This window comes from Trichechus manatus, unplaced genomic scaffold (genome assembly GCF_000243295.1).
Source record: "Trichechus manatus latirostris isolate Lorelei unplaced genomic scaffold, TriManLat1.0 scaffold00057, whole genome shotgun sequence".
NCBI classification, from domain to species: Eukaryota; Metazoa; Chordata; class Mammalia; order Sirenia; family Trichechidae; genus Trichechus; species Trichechus manatus.
Window position 1 is genome coordinate 14,517,429 of NW_004443993.1, and position 20,929 is coordinate 14,538,357.

The 20,929-nt window shown below is 52.9% G+C and overlaps 1 protein-coding gene across 1 annotated transcript in view; it reads left to right on the plus strand.

The window, feature by feature from the left end:
* The first annotated feature begins 337 nt into the window (after window positions 1-337).
* The window catches only part of TCF3 (transcription factor 3), a 41,516-nt gene continuing 20,924 nt past the window's right edge, over window positions 338-20,929 (plus strand). The window contains 2 exon segments of the mRNA XM_023733330.1: window positions 338-521; window positions 4,807-4,879. Of these exon segments, the coding sequence (XP_023589098.1) occupies window positions 450-521; window positions 4,807-4,879 (145 nt within the window). The 5' untranslated portion in view covers window positions 338-449.

Genomic DNA, 20,929 nt, shown 5'->3' on the forward strand with positions numbered 1-20,929 from the left:
TGCGCGACAGGCGAGGGGACCGCTCTGCCCTGCCCCCAGTATAAATTTTGCAATGTGATTCCCTGGTGGTCGCTGAGGGAGTTTAGGGAATTTATATTCAAACTCCCCCCCACAATTGTTCAGACTCCCTGCTGGCTCTGGGGAGGGGGCTGCTGGGCGTCCCCATCCTGGCTTCCTCGCCTCCACCCCCAGAGTCAGCGACTCAGTTTGGGGAGGGAGACCCCCCTCCCCAGGGCCATTGCAGACCTCAGATTCCCAGGACAGCTTAAGGGGGCTCTTATTTAAACAGCCCCCCCCCACCCCCACTCATCCAGCCACTGACTCCTGTTCTCTCCTGTCTGTGTGTTCTGCTGTCTGCCTGTCCCTGCCTCTCCCTGCTGCCCGCCCCCGCCCAGGGCTCTGTCTAGGCCCCAGGTGCCTGCCCTGGCCACCTCACCCGCCGTTGGAGAATGAACCAGCCGCCGAGGATGGCACCCGTGGGCACAGACAAGGAGCTCAGCGATCTCCTGGACTTCAGCATGGTAAGGGGGCCCCCTCCCCCCAGGATCTCCAGGAAGGTTGTTAAGGAGAAGGAGTGTCTGCTGAAACTACTCCCAATAATGGATCCTCAAACTCGCTCGGGTGAGAGGGTCTCCAGATGGGGCTGGCTTATGGGGTACACTCGGCAGGCAGGCTGGTATCCCTGTGGTGCTGTGTGCAGAATCAGGGGACCTGGGTCTTCTGCAGAGGCACCTGTCACGAGGTGTTTGCCCAGCCACAGGTTGGGTTCAGTCCACCCCTTTTACAGATGAGGAAACCAAGGTCCAGAGAAGGAGTTTCCCATGGCTTCCAGCTTCTCTGTGGGGAGGCTGGACCTGGAGTACTCAGCTCTGAGGGCAGCGCTTGGCCTTGACCTTCTCATCTGTAAAATGGGCGTGATCGGGGTCATAGGCTTCATCACATACTCGACAAATAATAGTTGCTGTTACTATTACTGTCTTTGTTATTGTTGGGGTGTGACCGACCCCCAGGATGGCCTGTTTTGGGGCTGGACAGGGTGGTGGTTCAGAGAAGGTACAGGCTCTTGGAGGTTGTACAGCTCAGAGATCTGAGGCCCAGCAACCAGTGTGCTCCACGGTGCCAGGAGCTGGTGGGCCTCCCAGAACTCTGGAAGCCCAGAGGCCTCAGTTTGCCCATCTGTGCAGTGGGGTTGCTTGTCTTAGGGCCATGGGGTGGTCAGCATTTTCTCGAAATGCTCAGGAGTTTCTTTTTTCTCTTTCCGGCCGATGTGTTGGCAGATTCCCCGAATTCTGCCCCCCCACCCCCAGCACCGTTTGGGTATGAAACAGTGCGGGTGGATGAGGGTACTTTCAGTCTGAATTTAACCCTCCCTGGTGGGCATAAGGCTCAGGCCACTGAGGTCTGTCAAAAACAAAAGTCCCCAAACCGAAACACCAGTCACTCGCACCCCCCCCGCCCCCCCACAATGAAAAACAGCCTTCTGGATGGAGGGGCCACGGTGCCGGAAGGGCCGCGCCGATATTTTTAAGCCGTGTCTTATTTTCGCCTTCCCGGCTGAGTAACCAGGGCGCAGTGCAGTTGTTTGTTAAACTGACAGGTCACGGGCTGCTGGCCCGGAACAGACTAGCTGGGGGCGGGGGCGGGGAACACAGGTTCAACCTTGTGGGACCAGGACCCTTCACCTCCGCCCCACTGCCCAAGAGCCCTGAGCCACTCATTCACCTCCTCCTCCTGCCCAGAGGGTCTGAGCATTTCCCTGCTTTAGCTGGGAACCAGCCACCCATTTCACAGATGAGGAAGCTGAGGTTCCCGGTTTAGTCCAGAGTTAGTTTTCACCCCTCTGTGACCATAAGGGAGAGGTCCAGCTTTCTTTCCAGGACACCGAAAGCAGAGGCAGCCGCCCCCCGTTAAACAGCTGACACCCCTTTTCCGTCCGTCTGTAGCCACCCTGCCAAACCTGCCCCGGGACACTGGATTTTCTGCTTCTTTAAAAGAACCCACGGGTTGGACCTGAAACAAGAAAAGCATCTGAATGGGAAGCCTTTCTTCCGGTGTCTTTGTATACAGTAGGAGAAGAGGCAACTGTCAGTATAAACACAAGGGAAAAGCCGCAGCTAAGCTCGTTAGATTCCACGTCGGGCAGCCCCGGGCTCGAGGTTGCTCTGTATGGGCGGGAGATAGAAAGGCTATGAGAACGTGGAGGCACGAGCTGAGACCCGGCTGCTTGCCAGGACCCTGGATTGGAAGGGAAGAAGGCTCTCTGTGGTCTTCCTGGCTCCTGTCTGATACGGTCCCAGGCTTGAGGGTTGTGGCTTCTCAGACAAGGGGCCACGGGGAGGTGTTGACTGTGGGACCTTGGCCACCAATGCCCTTGAGCCACGCATGTGGACAGAAGCCCCTGCCACATCCAGGAGCCCACGGGCAGTTGTGTTCTACAATCCCCCGCGCCCCCCCGTGTGCTCAGAGCCCTGGGTCCACTTTACAGCTAGTAAAACTGAGGCTTCGGGGATGGGTCTGGGCTGAGCACAAGGCTGCGGAGCCCTCAGGACACCGCCCGGTACCCTTGTGGCAAATGCCACGTCAGCTTAGTCCCCGGGGGCCTGGAGGCCAAAACAGATCAAAATGAAATCGAGCCCCCTTGCCACTGGGCTTGGTTGCTGATCCCCAGGATGCCCCTGGAGTCCATCTGCTTCTGGTCTTGGCTCGGGTCAGCTCCTCTGCCACCCCAGGCCTCAGTTTCCCCAGTGGGAGAGTGGCCCTTCTGGGAGAATGGGGTCCGGGGGGGTGCGGTGGTGCTGAGCCAGTTCCCTTTGACACATGAGCCCAGCCAGGCCCTCAGTAGAGTGGGTGCAGACCCCGATGATAACCTGCCCCAGCCTTGCCTCCACCCCTCCTGTGAGCCTCTCTCCCCCTACTGCTGCAGGGCCAGACGGGAAGGCGGCCTTGGTGTCTCCTCCTGTAGAATGGGAGCGTGGGGATTGGGCGCCAGGGCCTGAGACGCTGTGCCACGCGCTTTCACTTCCTGTCAGGCCTGGACAGGTTTCAGGGGCTGTCGGCCGCTCCCCAGCAAGCCCAGGTTCCAGCCACGTTTGTCACTGGGACCTCAAACCGAATCTTTAAAAGCCAGACTCTCAGAGCAGGACAGGGGTGCGTTTTGTTTTTTCTGTGGCAAAAGGGTTTGTTGATGTTGGATTTTTCTGGTTGATGCTGCTAAGCTGTTTAATCTTCAAGGACTTAGCACAGTGGGTGAGCCAGGCGAGAGGGAGGGAGGGAGGGAGGGTGTCAGGCCCAGCGCCTAGGAGAGACACTGAAGCAAGCTCTGGGGGGCAGCTCCTTCCCCAGTCCCCCCAGCTTCTCACTCTACCCCTGGACCCGTCTCCCTCTGCTGCCACCCACTGCCTCTCTGAGCCTCAGTTTCCCCTTTTGTCAGGCTGATGCCCACGCCTCTGAGGTGCCGCGTGGGCCACTGAGCCTCTGCTAAGCCCAGAGCCCAGCCTGTTACCCTCCCAGCCTTCCCATCATGAGGTGTCCCATCCCGTCTCCCCACAGCCCTCCCTGTGGGGTCCTGGGCTTGTCAGGAAAAGTCAGAGCACACCAGGACATCTTTAGAATGAGCTTCAGCCGACTTTCACTTGCATCCACCCCGTTACCTGCTCCTTGCAAAGGTTGTTTCTTTCTTTTAAGCAGAAACTTAAAGAAAACTTTGTATTCCTCCCAAGAGTGGATAAATTGTATCAAGTGCCATAAACAGGCTCCCCCCAAAAAACAAACAGACAAAACCCAAACAGTATCAGTAGCAGAGTTTTAGAATTCCAGTAGATACTTTTGCCCTTCGGGGTGGCTTCTTTGTGTGTGAGTTGGAAGGAGGCATTAAGGTCTTGTTGGCACCGGGGGAGCCTTTCTCGACACCAGCCGATTTGAGCGAACGCTAAGTCAGTGGAATTCTTGCTTTTTCTTGCCGTGGGCAGTTGGGGCAGTCCTGCTCTTTCTCTTCTTCTTTTTTTTTTTTTTTGATAAAGATACATATGTGAGGCACTGGGGGTTTAGTGGTAGAATTCTCGCCTTCCATGCTGGAGACCCGGGTTTGATTCCCAACCAGCGCACCCGATACGCAGCCACCACCTGTCCCTCGGGAGGCTTGCTTGTTGCTGCAATGCCGAACAGGTTTTGGTGTGATGTTTCAGCAGAGCTTCCAGACTAAGATAGACTAGGAAGAAAGGCCTGGTGATTGACTTCCAATAGTTGGACACTGAAACTCTGTGGGTCATGGTGGTCTGATTGACAACCAATCATGGGGATGGTGCAGGACGGGGCAGCATTTGGTTTCATTTTGCATGGGGTCGCCGTGAGTTGCAGGTGACTGATGGCAGCTAACAGTCACAGAGATACATTTAACAACGTTGCCATTTCAGCGTTTCTGAGTGTCCGGTTCAGTGATGTTAATTGCATTCACCACATTGTGCAGCCATCCCCACTGTCCGTCTCCACATTTTTCCATCACTCTTAACAGACTTAACGGCCCCCAAGTAATGAGTCCCCTTTCCCCCGCATCATGCCCCGAGTCCCGGCCCCCTTGGCACCCACGAGTGCATCCCAGTTTTGGGGAGCGGCTGTCTCGGGGTCCTTTCACACCCTTTGGGTCCCCGATGAGACAGGAGGTAGTAAGACTGGGACAAAGCTGTGTCCTCGGTCCCCGAAGGTCCCCAAGCTCCATCTGCACCCTGAGCCGCGACGGGTGCTGAGGCGGCTGGGACTGCGGGGTTTTTGCAGCCCGGCCACACTCACTGTCTCCCTCTTTCCCCACAGATGTTCCCGCTGCCTGTGGCCAACGGGAAGGGCCGGCCCACCTCCCTGGCCGGCGCCCAGTTCACAGGCTCAGGTAGGACCTGCGCGTCAAGTGAACAGACAAACGTGTCGAGGGTCGGGCACGGGCAGAGTCCGGGACACGGGTGGGGAGCAGAACCAAAGGGTCCCCCGGGCTAGCGGCCGGGTGTCAAAGGAGGGAGGTGTTGGGAGGGCCGGGGAGGGGCTTGGGGCTCCACGTCTGGGTGTGCACACTTGGGAACGGTGGGTGGTGAGCCTCAGAGGACCCCAGGATCGGCTACTCTCAGTGTCACCTCCAGCTGTGGCGCGAGTCTCTGCCGTTGGGGCTGCAGAGGGAGCCCGGTGGCCAGCCCAGCAGTTGGCACGGGCCCTTGCCCTGTCTGCCAGGAGTCTGCAGAGTCTGTGTCCCAGGCTCGGGCTGTCTTAGGACTCTGGGTGCAGGCGTGAGGCCAAGCAGTCACCCATGAAGAAGGCCAGCATGAGGTAGGGCCTTCAAGCCCATCTGGCCTCAGGGATGTCCAGGCTACGAGGGCCCTGGGTCTCCAGTCCATCCCAAAGGGGAAAACTGAGGCCCAGCAGGGGCGTGACACAGGCCCCTGCCCTCGCCAAATCCCACCCACCCTGTAAGCCGTGAGCCAGGCCTGACTTCCTCAGCTGTTCAAGTTTGAGTACATATTAGGCGTTGACTGTATACAGAAACCGCCCTGGGATGACCAGCCATCTTGGTTCTTCTGGGGCCGAGGAGTTTTCCTGGGTGTGGGACTTGGGGTGCTAATACTAGACAGTCGAGGCAAACCAGGACCAGGCAGTCACCCCAGCCAGCCCTGAGGGCTGATGTGGTGGCGGCGGGCAGGACGGACGAGGGAAGATAGCAGGTATGAGGACCACAAAGTTATATACGGGAGGTTGGTGCTGCTTGGAGAGGCTCACAGTGCAGTGGGATCAGGCTGCTGAGCCATGGGGAGGGCACTGTTGCTGAGCTGGCTGGTTAGGGAGCCCTTGATGAGGGGTCACTTAAGGGGAGACCTTGAGGAGGGGTCACTTAAGCGGAGACCTGAGGTCGGGGAGGGAGGGGGCCATGTGAGCATGAGGACTGCCCCTGGTGGTGGGAGCAGCCGGTACAAAGGCCCTAAGGCAGGACAAGGCCTGGTGAGTTCGGGGAACAAGGAGGAGGCCCGAGTGGCTGGGAGCATCGTGGGCGAAGGGGCGAGGGGAGGGCAGGGCCCTGTGGGCTGCGGCTAGAGGTCTGTCTCTCCTGAAGGCAGCGGGGAGCCATGGAGGATTGTAGGCAGAGGCAGGACGAGGTCTGATGTGCTTATTGGGAATCCTTTTGCCTGCCAGCTGGTTTTGGGGGAACCAGAGTGTCCCCAAGGCAGTGGAGATCGGTGGTAGAATTCTCGCCTTCCTTGTGGGAGGCTGGGATTTGATTCACAGCCTCACGGGCACCCAACCCTTGTCTGTCAGTGGGGGCTTGTGTGTTGCTAGGGGGTGTTGCTAGGATGCTGAACAGGTTTCAGTGGAGCTTCCAGACAAAGATGGCTAGGAAGAAAGGCCTGTTGATCTGCTTCCGAAAATCGGCCAGTGAAAACCCCGTAAATCACAAGGATCTGATCCTGGCCAGTTGTGGGGAAGGTGTGGGACCACAGCGTTTTGTTTCATTGTGCGTGGGGCTGCTGTGAGTTGGGGGGCTGACTTGCCAGCAGCTAACAGCAACAGCAGTGTCCCCGGGGAGTCCCCTGGGCCTGTGGTGTGGGTCTCAGAAGCAGGCTCTTGGACCGGGTCCTCGTGTTTCTAGGCTCTGGGAGAGAGGTTCTGTTAGGCCGTTGTCTTCAAGATCCGCTGGGGTGTGCTTTGGGCTCTGGCGGGATTCGGGGGGGTCCCACGGGGGAGAGAGGAGGTGGTTCATGCTCACGGCCTCTGCCCTCCCTGGCCTCCCTGTCCCTGAGGAAGTGGCTGCAGGATGGCTGAAGTCTCCCCCAGGCATGGAAATCCCCGAGGGCACCCGCCATGCCCCCCCATGCTGACCCTTCCTTGCCCGGGGGATGGGACGCCCGGGCTTTCCTGGAGGTGGAGTCTGCAGATGTCCACCCTCCTCCCGCCTTTGCCATGGCTCTGCGTGGGGAGGGGCCTTCACTGCACGCCATGCACTTGCCCGCACCCCTCCTCTGCAAACACGCTATGGGAGGGCCAGCAGCCCTGAGCAACCATGGGCGTGTGGACCCCTCGCTCCCCAAAAAGTTTCCTCCAACACCCCCTGCCTGGTCCTTCCTCCCTGGACCTGAAGCCTGGCCCGTCTGTAAATGTCTATTTCCTGTGGTTTCCGCAGCCACACCACCTCTGACGGGAGGGTCTCTGTACTCCAGCCCCACCCCCCACATTGGGGCTTAGAGCTCCACGGACCTCAGTGAGGCTCGCTTGTTGCATTTCTTGCTCTCAGAGGGATGGGATGGGGCTGGCTCTAGCCTGGGGAGCCAGCCTACCCGGACACACAGTAGTGGTCCCCTCATTTCAGTCCAGGCACTTTCAGCTGGGCCCGAGCCCCCTGGGTGGGGAGCTGCGGGGTCAGTGGAGGCCCAGGGCCTGGGGCCCCCTTCCTCCTCGCTGCTACGCCCTCCCTATAGGCACAGACTCTTGTGCCACTACAGTTTGAGCCTCAGTTCCCTCATCTGCAAAAAATGGGCTTCGCGGCTCGGCGGACCAGGGGCTGAGAGCGCTTTGTAAGCTGTGAAGTGTGGGGCACGTCCCTGCAGAAGCCCCCTGGCCTTCACTGGAGCCCATGACCATCCGTCTGCGGAGGGTGGGGGTGGGGGTGGGGGTGGGGATGGGGTGGGAGAGGTTCTCCCAGTTTGGAGCCCCTGTCCCTGCCCCCGCCACCTCCTTGGAGCGAGGACCCCCAGGAGGGAGTGGAGCACGATGTCCCATGAGTTGGACGGGCCCAGGGTTCATCTTCTGACCCCCGGGAGTCAGAGCAGACCCAGGGCTGTGTGCCCAGGGCCATCCCCTTCCTGCACCTAAGTTTGTTCAGTAAAATGGGTATAGTCTCACCTTTCGGACAGGTCTCTCCCAGAACCCCTTTCGTTCTGCCGGCCACGCCCTCTGCCTTGACCCCCCCCCCCAAGTTGCCATGGAGTCAGCCCCAATCCGTGCGCCCCCACGTGCGTCAGAGTAGACCTGAGCTCCGAAGGGTTTTCAGAGGCTGGTGGTTCTGACACAGATTGCCAGGCCTTTCTTTTGAGGACCTCCAGCCTTTCAGGTCGTGGTCAGCACTTAACTGTTTGCGCCACCCAGAGATTCCCGGACAATCCTGTGACTCCAGAGGAGGGTCTGTTTCTTTACACACTCAGCCATTCCATCACAGCCTCCAAGTAGCTGTTGAGTTAGTTTTGACTTATGGTGCCCCCATGTGTGTCAGAGGAGAACTGGGCTCCATAGAGTTTTCAGTGGCTGATTTTTTGGAAGTAGGTTGCCAGGCCCTTGTTCCGAGGCACCTCAGGTTGGACTCAAACCTTCAACCTTTCTGTGAGCCGCTGAGCATGTTCAGCGTTTGCACTACCCAGGGCCTCCAACCTATCCTTCGTATTCCTTTAAAAGCGCTCACTTCTCTTAAACGTATTTTGAATGGAAACTTAGTAGGAGAAAACTAGCAGCCGGGACCAGAATGTAAGGTATCCCCGAAAAGGAGAAAAATAGGAACCACGTGCCATTTAGAGGCTGATGTGACTGGTGGCGGTTCTACCTGGCGTCTGCCTGTTAAAAAGATTAAAAACATAGGTGTTGAGAGGCGTTAAAGACAAACGAGACAGACGTTCTGCCTCTTATCTGGATTAGAAGACATTACAAAGGGAATAATTGTCTCGGCACAGCTCTTGCTGACAGTCCATCGCTGCCAAAACGCAGAGGATCCGAGGCCTCAGAAGGCATCAGGAAGTGCTCAGTGACCGGCCGGAGGAAGTTTCTTTCCTATTTTTAATCTCTCCCCAGCTTTCTGGGTTTGTGTAACTGGAAATGGAACCCGTGCTCGGAGGGAAAAAGTCACACACTTGGAAAGGCCCTTTGCCTGGTCTGTTTTTATAAGAGACCTTGGAATGAACACACGTGCAGTGATTTCCTGAGGGTGAGTTTCTAGAAGTCCACTTGCTGGGTCTGTGGATGAATCTTCCCGTTGAAAACGCCATTGTGTGTCCAGAAAGCTCCCCAGAAAGGCAATAACGTCAGATCCCCTCCGGTGGACGGTCTGTGGCTGCCTGAATTTGGCCGGCACCGGGTCCTTTTTCTCGTTTCTTCATTAGGTGACCAGTATTACGTTGCTTCAGTTTGCGTGTATGTGATGAAGACAAGATGGTTGTCTCTTCAAAAGTTGATTGGCCGTATGCATTCTTTTTCTTTCCTATATGTTTTATTTTTGTTGTTGTTGAGAATATTCTGAACAACGCAGCAGAACATACACCAGTTCAGCAGTTTCTACGTGGACAGTGTAGTGACATGGATTATATTCTTCGAGTTGTGCGACCATTCTCATCCTCCTTTCCCGAGTTGTTCCTCCTTCATTAGCATAAACACACTGCCCCCAAGCTTCCCATCTAATCTTTCTAGTTGCTGTTGTCATTTTGATCCCATATACACAGCTCTGAAAAGAGCACAATGCTCACAGCATAGGAGTTCTTTTTGTGATGAATTCCCTTTATTCTCTTGAGCCCTGTTTTGGAGGATTGGTCAACTTTTTATTTTTGGTTAACTTTTTATTTTGAAATAATTAGGAATTTCAGGAAGTTGCAAAGCAATGTCCTTGGGGGTCCTGTGGACCCCTCACCCAGCTCCCCCCAGTGATAGCGTCTTGTGTAATTATTGTACAACATCACAACCAGGAAGCTGATGCCAGAACAATCCTCTTGAGTTCGTTCGGGTTTCGCCAGCTTTGCACACACTCCTGTGTGTGCACGTGTAGGTGTTGTTGGGTGCCGTGGAGTTGATTCTGACTCACAGAATCATGTGACAGAGTAGAACTGCCCCATAGAGTTTTCTAGCTGCAGTCTTTATGGGAGCAGGTTGCCGGGTCTTTCTCCCGAGGAGCTGCTGGATGGGTTCGAACCACCAGCCTTTCAGTGGACAGCTGAGCGCTTAACCATCTGCACCACGAGGGTTCCTCTGTGTGTGTGTGTGAGTGTGAGTGTGTGTGTGTGTGTGTGTGTGTAGAGTTCTGTGCTGTTCTACCACGTGTAGATTTGTGTTACTACCATCAAAAGACGCAGGACCGTTCACCACCCCAAAGCTCTCCCTTGTGCTTTATGATTTACACTTTATCGTTAAATTCCCTGTCATGAAGCCCTGGCAGCTCCGACTCTGTCCTCCGTCTCTACATTCTTATTTCAAGAAAGTTATGTAAAGTGGAAGCATCCAGTATGGAACCTTCTGAGATTGGCTTTTTTCACTCAGCATAATTCCCGGGAGATTCATCCAAGTTCTTGAGTACATCAAGAGTTTGGTTCTTTTCATGGCTGCCTGGGATCAGGGTTTTAACAGCAGCAGTAACGACAGCGTTGACTTACATCACCGTTTCTGGAGAGTTCTGTGCCAGGCCGTTCATTATGAGTTCTCAGTCTTCACAAATCGATGAAACAGGTGTGATTAGTATCCCTGCTTGACCGATGGAGAAGCTGGTATGTGAGGAGTTTAGTTAACTGTTATGGATTGAATTATGTCCTCCCAAAAATATGTGTTGTAAATCCTGACATCTGTGCCTGTGGTTATAATCCCATTTGGGAATGAGTTGTCTTTGTCATGTGAATGAGGCAGGATTAGTGTAGGGTGTATCTTGATTCAGTATCTTGAAATATAAAAGAGATTAAACAAGAGAGCGGAGATGGGGAAAGAGAGATGCCAAGCCACAAGAAGATCACCCAGGAGCAGAAGCTCAAAGAGACAAGGACCTTCCCCTAGAGCCGGTGCCCTGAATTTGGACTTCCAGCCTCCTCAACTGTTAGAAAATGAATTTCTGTTTGTTAAAGCTACCTACTTTGGTACTCCTGTTATAGCGTCACTAGATAACTAAGGCTGGACAATGAATAAGGAGACCAGAGAGTTGACACCTTTGAATTGTGGTCTTTGGGAAGAATATTGAATATACCACGGACTGCCAGAAGAACAAACAAATCTGTCTCGGAAGAAGTACAGCCAGAATGTTCCTTAGAAGCGAGGATGTCAAGACTACATCTCACATACTTTAGACCTGTTATTGGGAGGGACCCGCCCCTAGAGAAGGACATCATGCTTGGTAAAGTAGAGGGTCAGCGAAAAAGAGGAAGACCCTCAACGGGATGGACTGACATGGTGGCCACAACAATGGGCTCAAGCATAACAACGATGGTGAAGATGGTGAACAGTGTTTTGTCCTGTTGTGTGTAGGGTCACTATGAGTTGGAACCAACTTGATGGCGCCTAGCAACAACAGGTAACTAAGACGGTAACCGTCCCCATTAACCACCCAACATCAGCTTTTTTAGAGATGAATCACTAGGCTTTCTTCCGAGGTATCTCTGGGTGGACTCGAACCTCCAACCTTCCTGTGAGCAGCCAAGCGTGTTCACCATCTGCGCTGCCCAGGGATGATAATGGTGTGTCTCCTACCATATGCAACGTTTCATATCGTGATTTGCCTGGGTTCCTGAGTGGCATCAGTCTGAGATATCTTTGGGCACTCTGCTGAGTTTCTGAACCACAACCAGGTGACTCTTGCTTTCTGGGACAGTCTTCAGTGAGCAGGGAAGCACCTGGTCTCTCAGCTCATGGGGAACTGACCTGTGGCCCCATTTGACTCTGATGCTTTCCTGCGATTATCCTCGGTTCTCCTGCAACTCTGATCCGTTGAGGTTTTGGCCACTCCTGTCATTTTAGCCTTTTCTTAGAAAAAAGTCATCCCTGTTTTAAATTGGCTAACGGTGCATCCTTTTTTTTTTTTTTTTTAATATTGTGTTTTAGATGAAAGCTTACACAGAAAATTAGATTCCCATTCAGCAGTGTTATACATGGATTGTTCCGTGACATTGGTTACAATCCCCGTAATGTGTCAGCGCTCTCCCCGTTTCCACCCGTCCGGTTTCCCTGCCCCTCCTTGCCTTCTCGTCTTTGCTTTGGGGTAAATGTTGACCATTTGGTCTCGTGTAGTTGATTGTTTAAAGAAGCACATTCCTCATGGGTGTTTATTTTATAAGCCCATCTATTATTTGGCTGAAAGATGACCCCAGGAGCGGCTTCAGTTCCCAGTTCAAAGGGTGTCTTAGGGTGATAGTCTCAGGGATTCCTCCAGTCTCTCATCAGTCCAGTAAGTCTGGTCTTTTTTATGAATTTGATTTTTGTTCTGCATTTTTCTCCCGTTCTAACTGAGACCTTCTGTTGTGTCCCTGGTCAGAACAGTTGGCGGTGGCAGCCGGGCACCATCTAGTTCCTCTGGTCTCAGGCTAGAGGAGGCTGTGGTGCTGTGGACTGATTTCTTCCTTGAGTCTTTGGTTTCCTTCACTCGCCTTTGCTCCAGACGGGAGGAGACCAATGGTTGTATCTTAGATGGCTGCTCGTGACCTTTTAAGACCTCAGACGCTACTCACCAAACTCTTTTTCTAAATTATAATATTTTATTTTTGGTGAAAATACACGTGGCAAAACCTGTTTCTATTCCAGTTTCTAGACCTAACGATGGGTGACATGGATTGCGTTCTTCAAGTTGTGTTAGTATTATTATTATTTCTATTCTGGTTGTTTCACTCCCATTGACTTAAACTTCCTGCCCCGCTCAACCTTCTCCTCTACATTTTAAAGTAGGTATTGTCCGTTTGGTCTTATAATTTTCTAAAAGAATGCAATACTTAAGGATGATAATCTTTACTTTTTGGGCTAAACTGTTTAGAGGTGACATCAAGGGAAGTTTCAATTCAGGGTTTAAAGAGCAACTCAGGGCCATAGTCTTGGGGACTTCTGCAGCCTGGACTGAAAAATTTGAAGTTCGTTCAGTAGTGGTCGCCGGGCACCATCTAGTTCTTCTGGTCTCAAGGTAGAGGGAGGGGGCCATGGTTCATGGAGACAGTTAGTCCTGTATTCCAGTTCCTTCTCTTAATTCTTGAGTTTCTTTCTTTCTCTTTTGTTCCAGATGAGTAGAGACCAATGTTGTATCTTAGATGGCCACTCATAAGCTTTTAAGACCCCGGACGCTTCTCACTGACATTTAATAAATGACAAGCTCACCTGTCCTTCTGTTTGTTTCGCCAGGAGATAGAGGCTGTTTCTCAGTCCTCAGTCTATTGTTGTTTTCTTTTTGTTCTTCTGTCCTCAGTTCCTCTGCATGGTGCTTTATTTATTTTATTGATCTGTCGTCCACGGAGTCTGCTTCACGTGTGCATCAATGCGTAATCAATCGACTCCTTTTTCGCTTTTCTACTTTTACCTTAACGCTTCCATTTTTAAAGTTGTTTTGTTGGCTTTTGAATCGAAGACCTCGTCTGTTTGTTTCTGTTCTCTCTTGTTCCGTAATCAGAGGACTGAGGATTATACATTTTCCTCTGAAGACCGCTTTGGCCGTATCCGATTTGATGATGCCAGGTTTTCATTATTTTAGAAATACTTGATAATACTTTTTAAGAAATTTTTCCTTCTGGCTTGTGTTATTTCAGCAGTTATGGATTTCCAAGTTGGGGGTGGAATGTGTTTCTCAATTGGTTGATTTCTGAGTTACTAGTGTGAAAAATCAGACATGGCTTGGACTATTGCTACTGATTGGAAGATACAGAGCTTTTTTACTCTTGTTAAAATACGGACAGAGTCCCTGGTTGGGTCACACGATGAACGCGCTCGGCTGCTAATGGAAAGGTTGGGGCTTTGGGTTCTCCCAGAGGTGCCGTGCAAGAAAGGCCTGGCAGTCTGCTTCTGGAAAATTGGCCACTGAAAACCCCGTGGAGCACAGTTCTACTCTGACACAGGGATCGCCATGAGGCAGAGTCAACTTGACAGCACCTGGTTTTTAAAACATGGACCACTTTTGTCATTTTCCATGAGTACTTCGGGAACAGTTTGATGACGATCTGGGAGCTGATTAGATTTCAGGTTCCACCGTATTGCAATTTTTAATCTGTTCAACACGGAGCTCTAAGAGAGCAGCTGGGGCTTCCCCGCCATTGCATCTGGCACTTTCTCCGAGTGTGTCCCGTGATGTCTGCTTATGTGTTTGGATAGTGGGTGATGGGCCACATAAGAGCTCAAGGGAGTCCTCAGGCAGCACAGATAGTGACATGCTTGGCTGCTTGTTCAGGCCCACCCAAGGTTCCTCCGAAGAAAAGCCTGGTGATCACTTCCGAAAGATCAGCCACTGAGAACCCTGTGTAGCACAGCTCCACTCTGCCACACACAGGGTCACTGTGGGTCAGACTCAGCTCCACGGCAACTGGTTTTTTAAAAGCCCAAGACAGTTGGGTCTTCACTGTGGATCAGCTTGTCATCAATACAAAACAGCCGCCTTTATGCTAGTGAAAGCACGTGCCTTGAATTAGAAATATTATGTTAATATCATGATCTTTTCTTGTTGTTTGTGTTACTTTGGCATATCTTTGTGTATCCCGTTATATCTAGCCTTCTAGAGTTGTCGGTTCTGGCACTGTCTTTTGCAGATGCCGTGTTCTTAACAAAACGCGTGCCTGCCTCGTAGTTACGCTTTCAGCCTTTGCTTCCGTGACGTTAGGTTAAGTCGTCCTGACTCTGCTTCCCCCTCACAGCTTCCCCTGTGGTGTGTTTTCTCAGCCTGGGTTTGGGAGGCCCGTGCTGCCTGGCCGTTCTGCCACCAACACGAGTTGCCGTCAAGTCACGTCCGACTCCCAGTGACCCCACGTGTGTCAGACCAGGACTGCGCTCCACAGCGTCACCCGTGGCTGAGCGCTTTCACTGTTCGCGCCACCCACCAACTCCAGTTGGCAGCTCTAGCAGTGATTTCTTCCTATAGTTTTGAATGTTGTGAGGTGTCGAGTTGGTTCCCGTTCATGGCGACCCCGTGTACAACAGAACGAAACACCACCCAGTCCGCGTCATCCGCACAATCGTTGTTATGCTTGAGCCCGTTGTTGCAGCTACTGTGTCAATCCGTCTCGTTGAGGGTCTTCGTCTTTTTCACTGACCCTCTGCTTTACCAAGCATGACGTCCTTCTCCAGGGACTGGTCCTTCCCGATAACATGTCCAAAGTACGTGAGATGAAGTCTCACCATCCTCACTTCTAAGGAGCATTCTGGCTGTACTTCTTCCAAGACAGATTTGTTCATTTTTCTGGCAGTCCATGGTATATTCGGTATTCTTAAATAACATGCTTAAACCTCCATTTCTTGCTTTTTCAACTCCAGAAGTGAAGCTGAATCTCCTGTGGGAAGGTTGAGGAAGGAGCCTGGAGTGGGAGTCGGCCCTTGGCTTTTGGCATAAATACTGTGACTTTTTTGAAAACATTGTTTCTCTTCACTCAAGAATTGTCTGCAATTTGCAGTTTGCTTAGGGACATATGTATGGCTGTTATCTCGACTCTGCCACTTACTGTGGGATCTTGAGCAAATGACTTATCTTTTTTCCTAACGCCTCAGACTTCCCATCTGGAAAATGGGAATCATAGTAGTTAGCGCAAGGATTCAATGAGCTGAAACACACATAGCGGCCAGGACAGTGTGAATGTTGTTACCGTCCTTGGTGTGATGGTTAATCGTGGTCACTGTCAGCCACGCTCATCACATGGTCCTGATTTGCCCATTTATACGTTTTGCTCCCCACCCCTAGTTAGTAGAGCGTTCCTTCAGAGAGTGTTTCTTCAGCAAGGGGACATGGCTGATGGATGTTTTTGTCCTATACCCGTTGCCGTCAAGCCAGTTCCGACTCACAGCCACCCTACAGGACAGAGTAGAACTGCCCTGTGGGGTTTCCAAGGAGCGGCTGGTGGAATTGAACTGCCAACCTTTGGTTAGCAGCCGAGCTCTTAACCACTGTGCCATTCCTGAAAAGATCTTGTTTCCTTTACATCTGAGGGACGTCTTAGCTGGGAATAAAATTCCTCCGTCATACCCTTTGCCTACTCAGTCTCAAACTCCGGTAAGATTTCTTCATTTTTCTCTGGTGTAAAAGGTTACAGTCGACCGTGAAATCCAGTAAACGTGCATACATTTATCTCAGTCTTATTTGCTTTTTCATTGTTTGTTTATCATTTGTCGGGGCGGGGTGCTCTGACTTTGTGGTTCTGACTTTGACTAACTGCGGTTACTGGTGTGTTTTCTCCGCTCCCTTTGGGAATACCAGTGCTCTGATTTTAAACCGTCTTTGTTCTTCATGCCTGTCATCCCTCATAGTCCCTTCCTTCTCTGTGTTCTGTCTGTTGGTCATGTTTTCTGTATCGTCAGTTCTGGTTTTACTGCCTCTCATGGTCTTCTGTTTCCTGGAATAAATCATCTCCCAAACCTGGGGACTTCTTCTGTCCTTTGCTTTCCACAGTTCTTTTCCTGTTACCTGTGTTTTTTGCAGAGCTTAGGTTGGCTTCTTGACTCTTATTTAGAGGGAGGCTGGCCCGTGGGGGGCAGGTTCTTTTGTCCCCAAACTCGGGTACTGCATGGATCCGCCCTGGAGACTGAAGCTGGAGGAGGAGGTCTTTCTGCTGCTATTTTGGTCACTTATCTGAAATTCATGGGATGGAGGGGGTTGGAGCAGCCTCCGCGGCTGGGGGACCCTGTTTCTCTGAATTATCATGTATGTGTTTGTTGGACCTTCACTCCACAGACCCACCCGCAGAGAAGCCCCCTGGGAGTTGCCCAAGGGTTCAGGAGAAGGTGGGTTGGAGAGAAGCCCCAGGTTTCTGGTGGACGAGGCTGCTCCCTTTGTCCATGCAACTTCTCTGGTCGAGGGACTGTCCTGCCATACTGGGGACCACGGGGGGCTCCCCACTGTTAGAAAGGGCGGGGGTGGCCTCACCTCACTTTCCTTTCTCTTCATCCTCAGATTAATTGCCTCGCTCAGGGGGAGCCCAAGGGGACCCTGCTTTCCAGGCCTCTCCAGATTTTGGGGGCAGATGTAGAAGGGGTTTTCTGGGACTCCGCAGCACTACCCCACAACGAGGAAGGGGCTGTGGGCTGCTCTGGTACCTCCGCTCAGCCTGTGCGGAGCCTGCCGCGTCTGGCAAGGATTCCTCGAGGTCTGTGGTGTGTGGTCGGAGCTTCCCTGTGTCATCACCGTGCTTTCTTCCCTATTTCTCGTTCTTCTCAGAAAGCTGGGGCGCGTTAGCCGGAGCCACCCTGCAGACAGTCCTTTAAAATCCTAGACAGACGCACAGAAAGCCGTTGTTATTGTCAGCTGCTGTCACGTTGGCCCCAGCTCACGGTGACCCCGTGCACAAGGGAACGAAGCACTGCCCGGCCCTGCGCCATCCCCACCAGCGGTTGCGGATGGGACCATTGGAATCCACGGGGTTTTCACTGGCTCGTTTCTGGAAGTTGGGCGCCAGGCGTTTCTTCATTATAAGGGGAAAAAAGGAAGCGGAGGGAGAGCTGAGAGGTGCCGAGGACCTTGGGGGCATACCGCCCGAATGCGCTGGGTACCCCCATTTCACTCCCGACTCCTGCACTGTCCTCACAGTGACCAGCCCGTCCATTGTTGTGGCTGATATGCCGATCCATCTCACCAAGGGTCTGCCTCGCCCTCGCTGGCCCTCTGCTTCACCAAACATGATGTTTTCCTTCACCCGTTGATCCCTCCTGATGACGTGTCCAGAGCAAGGGAGTTAAACAGTAGTCTGTTCTGCACCATAGGGTTTCCACTGACAGATTTTTGGAAATCGATCACCAGGCCTTTCTTCCTAGTCTGTCTTAGTCTGGAAGGTCTGCTGAAACTTGCCCACTGTGGGTGACCCTGCTGGTATTTGAAATAACGGTGGCATAGCTTCCAGCATCACAGCAACACGCAAGTCCCCACAGTACGACAGACTGACAGACGGGGGGGGTTTGTTACTTTCATCTTTGTCCTTTGGAGTACCGCAGTGCAGTATAGTAGCCGCTGGCCACAAGGGGCCGTCTGAATTTAATTACTAAAATTAGTTACAATCATATGAACTGGGAAAGTCTGTTTCCCGGTCGCACCAGTCACACTGGAAGTGATCGAAGGCTGCACGTGGCTGGTGAACACTTCACTGGGCAGTGCGGATGGCAACGTGTCGTTCATCGAGGAAAGGTCTTCTGTTGGGGATGCCGACTCAGTTATTTATGGGTGAAATGAAAAATGTTCACGGTGGCCGTGTGGGGCCCAGCTCTGTGCCTGGCGATGCTGGAGATGGGGGGGGGGCCAAGGCCTGAAGGGGGCGTGGGTGCTGGGACCAGAAGGACAAGAGGCAAGGGGTGCGGAGACCCCTGAGGCAGAGCTCCAGTAGAGGGCGGGGCCAGCTCACATGTACACCGGGCTGCGAGGCAGGAGCTGGGGGAGATGGAGGGAGATGAGGGCTCAGTGGTTTGTTTTTTAACCTATGGGCAATGGGGAGCCATGTTGTTAGGTATCGTTGAGTGGGTTGTGACTCATAGTGACCCCGTGTACAACAGAACGAAACACCGCCCGGTCCTGCGCCGTCCTCACAGTCGTTGTTATGCCTGAGCCCATTGTTGCAGCCACTGTGTCAATCCATCTCGTTGAGGGTCTTCCTCTTTGTCGCTGACTCCCTACTTTACCAAGCATGATGTCCTTCTCCAGGGACTGGTCCCTCCTGATAACATGTCCAAAGTATGTGAGATGAAGTCTCGCCATCCTTGCTTCTAAGGAGCGTTCTGGTTGTACTTCTTCCAAGACAGATTTGTTCATTCTTTTGGCAGTCCGTGGTATATTCGGTATTCTTTGCCAACACCACAATTTGAAGGTGTCAGTTTTTCCTCAGTCTTATTTATTCATCATCCAGCTTTCACATGCATATGAGGCGATTGAAAACACCATGGCTTGGGTCAGGTGCATCTTAGTCTTCGAGGTGACATCTTTGCTTTTCAACACTTTCAAGAGGTCTTTTGCAGCAGAGTTGCCCAGTGCAATGCGTCGTTTGATTTCTTGGCCAATGCTTCCGTGGGTGTTGATGGGGAGCCACGAGACATGTTAAATGGAGGGAGGACATCCTGGTTTTGTTTCTGAAAGCTCCGTTAGATGCAAGGCAGTGGGGTGGCACCTGGGAGGAAGCTACCGCAGGGACCCAGAGCTGTGGCTGTGGGGATGGAGAGCCGGTGTAGACGCTGACTTGTTCTGAGGCCACCTGGGGCAGGAGGGAAGGGAAGAGGATGGGTTAGATCTCTAGCTTGAGCACCAGGGCGAGGGCAGCACGTCACTGAGCTGGTGCTGCGAGAACCAAACCCCCAGGCCGGCTGTGCTGGATGCGCTGTGTCTGTGGTCCTGTGCCTAGTGTGTGTTTTGCCGGCCCAGCACTGCAACCCCACTCCTGGTACCGGAATCTGCTGACTGGACTTTGCACAGAGGCAGTGGAAACGGGCCCTGGCTATCTTCTTCCAGACTGGAATCAGCCGACTTTTTCTGTAAAGGGCCAGAGTGTGAATATTTTCGGCTTTGCTGTGACGACTCCACTGCATTTGTAGTGAATGCTGTTATAGAGGATATGTAAACACATGGATGTGGCCGTGTACCAGTAAAACTTTATTTACAAAAACAAGTGGTGGGCCGGGTTCGGAATCGAGCCTGGGACGTGGGTGTTCAGTCACAACAAGTATTTACTGAGCACCTTCTGCTATCAAATCCCACTCCTTTATTTGCAAACGGGGCAGGGGGCAAGGGCCAGCCCACAGTCACATGGCAAGGGGGTGACCCACTGGGGCCAGGGTAGGGAAGTGACCTGGGCAGGTGAGCGGTCTTGTTGCCCTTGGGTGACTCTGATTGGAACCGAAGCTTCCAGGGATTGGGCAGCTTGCCTGGGGTCTTCAGATCCACGGGGCTCCGTACCCAAGGCTGCCTGCCCCCTGCCTTTCTCCTTGGCCCAGGGAGGGTCCCCTCCCCACCCAGCACCCTCTGCTCTGCCCACCCTCCCCCTTCCTCTTCCAGGGAAGTCAGGGTTGGACCCTTGAGCCTGCGAGAGATGTTACGGAGAGATAGTCTCTCCCGGGCACCCTAGATCAGCAGTTCACCTCCAGCATTTGAAAAAACAGAAAGAAAGAAATCATAAAAAAATTACACTCCAACAGCAGTGTCTTATTCTATTAGTACATTTTAATTAGAACACGAGCGGGGAATGCGCTATGAATATTCATGGCCGGGTTATTAAAATGCATAATTAATCGGGGGGTTAATAACTATTAATGGCAGTGCTGGGGGAGGGGCTAGTCCCTATTTTTGTCTTTTCTGGGAGGAGAGAGGAGAGTTTCGGCCAGGGCCTTGCTGGGGCTGGTTTGGGGGCATCGGATCTCCAGGAGAACCCCCTGCTGTTGCCTCACCTGCCGACGGGTGGAAGGCTGTGGGTGCCGGGTTTGAGTGCTGCTCTGGCCCCAGCATGCCCTGGCCGTGACCTTGGGGCTTGACCTCTAATCTATTCGATTGAGGATCCTGGTGCCTCCACACGGGGCGGGAGGGACACCCAGAGGAGGGGCGCCGCGTCTCGGGCAGGGCTGGAGGTCAGGGGCTCACCTGGTGGTACAGGGGTAGTAGGCAGGGCCAACCATCACAGACAGGCAAGGAGGGAAACAGGCCCAGAGAGGGCTGGAGCTTTGCCCAAGGTCACCCAGCCACTCTCTCCCCAGGACACAGGTGGGGGTCTGGGACCTTGGGGTGCAGACCCCCAATGCTGGTGGCAATGCTGGGGACCATCAAAGCCCCCCTACCCACCGAGGCAGCTTCCCAGCCCCCGACCAGCAATCAAGTTGGAAATTTTTAATTAGAAAACACAATCTAAATGATACATATGAATATTCATTAGCTTGGAGATTAATATGCATAATTATGCAAATCAGACAGCAATTAAACACCAATTCTCCGGGGGGATGATTAACACAAAGGCACCGGAATAGGAGGATGCCATTTGAAAGAAGTTTCTGGCAGCGCTGGGTGGGAGGGTACCTGCAGGGCCAGATGGGGGTACGTGGC